At 39.3% G+C, this 6,211-nt stretch overlaps 1 protein-coding gene across 1 annotated transcript; it reads right to left on the bottom strand.

Annotated features, from left to right (window-relative positions):
* Window positions 1–209: 209 nt before the first annotated feature.
* On the bottom strand, window positions 210–1,202 carry LOC143388771 (olfactory receptor 51M1). Its single transcript, XM_076842313.2, has one exon. It carries the CDS (start codon window positions 1,200–1,202, stop codon window positions 210–212), a length of 993 nt encoding a protein of 330 aa, XP_076698428.2.
* Between the last annotated feature and the right edge of the window lie 5,009 nt (window positions 1,203–6,211).

Below are 6,211 nucleotides of genomic sequence, written 5' to 3'. Positions count from 1 at the left end.
TTTGCATTTCTCTGACTGCTAGAGATGGTGAGCATTTTTTCATATACTTATTGATTGACTGTATGAGAATATCAGCCTTCTAAAGCTATAACTCAAAAAAAGAAATTCACCCATGCTTTATTTAGGGCAGGGGGAAGTCTGTTTGAATGGGGTGTATTATCATAAGCCCTCAATGCTGATTAGAGGCCTATATGGGTGCTCAGTGAAATTTAGCCCCAGGACTCAGCATTGGCTTTTCTAAGGCCTGGAAGCTTGCTGATGGCACGGCGAATCTCCTTGGTCTTAATACTATATATGATTGGGTTGAGCATGGGAGGCACAAAGAGGTAGATGTTGGCCATAAGAAGGTGGACAGCAGGTGGGGCCTCTTTCCCAAAGCGGTGCACGAGGGACAGCCCCATCATGGGCACAAAGAATACAAGTACAGCACAGAGATGTGAAGTACATGTTTGGAAGGCTCGGAGCTGCTCCTCTTGGGAGGCTAGTCCTGCCACAGTGTGCAGGATGAGTCCATAAGACAGTGCGATGAGCACCAGGTCCAGCATCACAGTGAATACCACCAGCGTCAGCCCATACAGGTTGTTGAAGGTGGTGTCTACACAGGCCAGGTGGATCACTTCCTGGTCCTGGCAAAATGAGTGGGAGAGGACGAGAGAGCCACAGTAGGGAAAGACCTTCAGGAGGAGGACAATAGGGATGAGGGCCGCAGGTCCCCGCAGGATGACAAACAAGCCTGCCCTGATCACTCGCCGGCCAGTGATGATGACTGAGTACCTCAGTGGGTAGCATATGGCCACAAAGCGGTCAAAGGACATGACGAGGAGCACTGAGGACTCCATGAAGGAAAATGAGTGGATGCAGAACATCTGGATTTGGCAGGCTCCAAAGTAGATGCTGTGATAGTTGAACCAAAAGATTCCCACGGTGGTGGGCAAGGTAGACACCGACAGTCCCAGGTCAGTGAGGGCCAGCAGGGATAGCAGATAGTACATGGGTGTGTGCAGGCGAGGGTTGGTCTTAATGATTATCAGAATGAGACAATTGCCTGAGATGGCCACCAAGTACATACAGAAAAAGGGGATGAAAATCCAGTGTTTGATGGCTTCCAAACCAGGAAAGCCAGTGAGGTAGAACATGGGGCTGAAGTAAGTAACATTGGATATGACCATGACCTGAGGACTGAGGGGATACTGGGCTGGCATTCCTCAAGGACTGAGCTGGAAACAAATGGATATTTCTGGTTAATAATTGCACAATGTTACTAACATGCACATCGCCATTAGCAACATCATGGCCACAATTACCTTCACTATCATATACTCAAATTTATCATTTCACTATATTATTGCATGCTTCTTTATTAATGTCACTAATATTACCCTCCCAGGTTGGTCCTTCCTTCCTTCCTTCCTTCCTTCCTTCCTTCCTTCCTTCCTTCCTTCCTTCCTTCCTTCCTTCCTCTCTCTCTCTCTCTCTCTCTCTTTCTCTTTCTCTCTCTCTCTCTTTCTCTTTCTCTCTCTCTCTCTTTCTTTCTTTTTCTTTCTTCCTCCCATACTGGGGATTGAACCCAGAGGTCCTTAACCACTGAGCCTCATCCCCATCCCTTTTCTTATTATTTTAAATTTTAAGACAGGGCCTCACTAAATTACTAAGGCTGGTTTTGAATTTGTGACCCTCAGGCCTCAGCCTCCAGAGCCTCTGGGATTACAGGTTTGGCCACTGGTCCTCCAGATTTCTATTCCTCCTCAGTCCTCTGCTGGCTCACCATCATTATTTAATCCTTAAATATAGTTGTTTTAATTCTTGGAAATTCTCTGGCCAAACTCTTATTATTTTTCTTCAGGCAATATCATGCATTCCCATAGTTTTATTTGTCTTCCATGTGTTGGTAAGTATCAAGTCTATAGCTCCAGACTTCTCTTTTGATTTCCAGACTCGTACATACAGCAGCATGCTCAACATCTGTATCTTAGATTTTATATTTACCTCAAATGTATGTCAGAAATATGTCTTCTCTTCCCTAGCATCCTTCTTGCTTATTTGTGTTTATTATTTCAGTGGTATAAATAAAAAGACTTGTTTTGTGTATTTGTTTGCAGTATTGGTGATGGAACTCAGGGTCTTACACATGCTAGACAAGTACTCTATCACTGAGCTACATTCCCAGCTCCAAATTTAGTTTTATGTTGGACGCCTTCCTCCATGTTGTACCTCTTTTCCAATATGCTATCAATCAACAAACAAGTCTGGAATTTTCCATTTTTGAAAAATCTCAAATCTGTTTACTTACATATTTACTGATGCTCTCCTAATTAAGATTATTGTCATCGCTTCCTGGGTTATTCCAACAGCTTCTAGTTTTGCATCTAAGTAGTTCACTATAGCAAGAGAGATGCTTATATAACCAAATTTGACATGAAATACAAAAGATTCACAATGACATGCAATGCTCAACCTTGTCTTATTTCTATTTCTATTCCCTGTACTATCCTCAGACTGAACTAATATCAGCAATGGGATTTGAGTCCACATCTGCCTCATTGCAACCCGATGCAATATAATGGTCTATACTACTCTGTATTAAGCGCTTCCTGCTTTGACATCTTTCCAAACCCATCTTGTTTTTTCTACTCCAGTCAACACAGCCATATCATTTATTCTTTATTTTCCCATACTTTCATTTCTATTCTTTAATGTTTCTTACTTTTTCTCCCCATGGAAAGAAAGAAATCCCATTTACCAGTAAATAAATACTTCTAATAATTTAAGACTTAGTACAAATTTTTTATTTCTTAAAATTTTCTCTTGACTTCCTTATATATTTAAGTACATTTTTCTCATTATTCGTATAATACATATACTACATGCAGCACTATTAAGCACAAATACAAATTACTTCTATATTCTTCATATTGTATACTTTTTATACTTATATAAAATAAAAATTTTATATAGAATACACACATGCATTAATATAAATAAAATATATATAAGTATAAGTAGGGTAAATGTTTATCAATTTACTCATATACTTAAGAAAGTATATATTATTTACATATTTATTATGTATTCTTTATATGAATTATAGATACTATTTACATATAAAGTATAAATATTGTAACAAAAGTATAAGTATATATTATACATATAATTACATAAATCTATGAAGTTATAATTATACATTAATATAGGCATATTTACTTATATTACTTTATGTAACATATTATTAGTGTAATACATAAGGTATTTATATATACTTAGATATTATTTATATATATTTATTTTTCACTTAATGATTTTTTAAACTCACCTTTTATTTTAACCAACTAATTTGGGATTCTCTAAGATTCCTGGCGCCCAGGACAGAGTTTATCACATGGTGCACACCACTATATATATAATTTTTTACATGAAAACATATATTTGTGCCTGGAGTTCTGTGCTCAGCTCTGTGCTCACTGACTGCAGAGTGACTGGATGGATAGGTAGAGGGATCTGGTGGAAGTAATATTCTACAGAGAAACAATGCCAGGCATGAGGTTGTTACTCCTTTTGTGGAGGAAGTTCTAGGGAAATTCTCAGGGCAATGAGAGAAAAGTGTCTTTGATGGAAGAGTAGCAGATGTTTCCCCATTTCCATGGAGAAACAGAGGAATCCCATCCATACATTTAATTGAAATGTAATTACAATATTCAGAGCAGAGGAGAGACAAGCAAGACCTGAGGAGAAAACTCATGAAAAGAGGGAATTTAGTATGCAGTGGGTAATTAGCTCTCTACCATTGTCATAAATCATTATTTTCTTTTCCAGAATTAGAACTGAGACCACCTCCTTTCTGGATCACAGCTCTTATGGGACAACCATGTATCCCCCTCTTCCTGCATTTTCTCCCTCTTTCTCATATGCTTCCCTAGTCCACCTTCCTTCCAGAAGCCCCAGGACAGGACAGTGGAGGAAGCTTACCAGCTCTGCTGATTTAAAAACCATTGAAGCCTGGGCAGTCTGCACTGCAGGCAAGGGAGGCTCCAGGTCAGGGAGAGGCACCAGGCTGGGGGCTCTCAGGGAAGCATTTATCCTCCTTCTTCATACAAGAGAAATACCCCCTCCCAGCTGGGAGAACTGAAGACAAACAAGGAGTCCCCAGGGGTGGAACCCATGTGGGCTGTAGTCTTGTGACTTCCATCTTGTTTACCTGAGGCTGAAAAGCCCTGTCTTTATAGGGTTGTGAACATGTCTGCAACAGCAAAATTGGTATTGCTTGTTTTTTCTGCTTTAGGAAGAAGCCAATCCTTGTCAGCTGTGGCTTCATTCACTCCCTTTGTCCACCAGAGGGGCTGAATGGAGCATATGAAGAAGAGGAGAGTCCCTGTGGTAGCCCACTGGCTTCTGAATGCCCATCTACCACAATCACAACTACCCTAAGCTCCTCTCAGTCCTGTACTCATTTTTCTATTTCTTTCTTTTATTCTAAAATAAAGATCACATTTATTATCACAAGTTTTTCTTTAATTTGCCTTCAGTCTGTGCCAACCACTTTCTTTGAGCCTAGACATAGACCAATTAAGCCCTTTCCTGTAGGACCCAACCCAAACGCAGGTTCATACCAGTGTCTAAGGATTTCCTAAGGCTCTCTGATCAACTCTGAATGCACACTTCTTCCGCAAGTCTCCCAACAAGGACCCTTTATAACACTTCTTGCCTTTTTCTAATAGAAAATCTCACCATCTTTTAAAAAATCAGTTTTCTTCTTCTTCTATGTTACAAACCTGGATCAATGTGATCAGATCATGCATATGCTTCTCTTCCCTTTCAAAACAGGTACTCTTAGAAACTGCCAGGAAGCCAGAATTATATCTTTCAGTCAGGAGACGATTGGTCAGAATTGTAAGGAAAAGCCCCAAATGGGTCTATAGTGAGGGCACCCATGAAGCCCATGACAAGCCAAGTAGGAGGTGCCTCCACCTGAGTCCACGGGTCCAACTTGGGTACAAAAGGAGGGAGCTGAGTATCTTCATTTAGGCTTGCAGGAGAGGGAGCCCCCACCAGAGAAATTGAAAATCGGATTCTGCTAGTTTTCAGAGGAAGACTAGTCAGGGATAGCATCATAGCAAAAATGCTGCTATTATTACCTTCAACAATGAGTACTGTTATTGTTTTAGAGTCTCTATCACATAGAGGGAGTGTAACAATTACCTAACATGAAACACAAGAGATGGGCACAGAAATTATGTGAATATGAGTGGGTAGCAACTTGTCCCTGGGGAGGGCCAGGAAAGGCACCCAAGCGGAGCTGTAATATGAGCATTACAGAAAGGGTTTTCAGGAAGAAAGAATTGCTTAAATAAAAGAGTAAAAGTAGAAATGATTTTAAGTTTCTTGAGACTATAAAATTTTCTAATACTCAAATATAAAATTTAAGAAAAGTAATAGATTAGAATGAGTTCAGGTTACATAACAAGACTCTGAAAGGTTTGCTATGACATGTCAGTCTGTGTGCCGTTGATGACAAGATATGAGAAGGCTGTGGATGACTGTATCTTATTTTTCTTAGGGTGAATTTTAAGCAATATACAAAAGATTAAAGTCTACACTGGCAATAGGTATTATTTTGTTGTATGGAGGTAGGTGAGGATATGCAACTAGTAACTTTTCATAAAAATAATGATGGATAACCTGCCCTTTATCTAAAGACTTATAACATTTGTTCCCTTGCATTTTTTACAAAATCTACATAATGGGCTTTATAATCTTCTCTGAATTATGCAATTGAAGAATTTATTCCCAAGCAAAGGCCATTTAAAATTCAAAAAGCAACAGAAAAGCATTTTGCTTCTTTATTACCCAAATGGTCTTTAGATTTATTTTGTCATATCACAAAATAGCCTTCAACCAGTGTCAAATGAAATTCTTTAAACTTTAAATTTTCTTATCAATTTTTATTCCTGTGAATCTAGTGAGTGCCTCTTGTGAGAAACCCTGAGCATGGCTTTGCAGATACACAGATAAATATGGCATGATCTTGCCTTTATGAAGCTCACCTTTAGTAAAGACCATAAATTGTTAAATAGAATTTATGCAGCAATGTGAATGGCCCCAGATAGGAAGGTAAGAGTTGATTTTTGAAGACTAGTGTGGATTAGAGGGTGATGAGGAAAATAAAGTAACAGCCCCTGGCCCATCTTTTTTGCTTTGGGTGTTGTTGGAGTCTTGG

This window comes from Callospermophilus lateralis, chromosome 2 (genome assembly GCF_048772815.1).
Source record: "Callospermophilus lateralis isolate mCalLat2 chromosome 2, mCalLat2.hap1, whole genome shotgun sequence".
Classification (NCBI taxonomy): domain Eukaryota; kingdom Metazoa; phylum Chordata; class Mammalia; order Rodentia; family Sciuridae; genus Callospermophilus; species Callospermophilus lateralis.
Note: the sequence above shows the minus strand (reverse complement) of the source record. Positions and strands in the feature narration are given on the sequence as shown.

Excerpts from the sequence above, each read along its gene's own strand:
- LOC143388771 (XM_076842313.2), bottom strand. The coding sequence starts at position 1,202 with ATGCCAGCCCAGTATCCCCTCAGTCCTCAGGTCATGGTCATATCCAAT.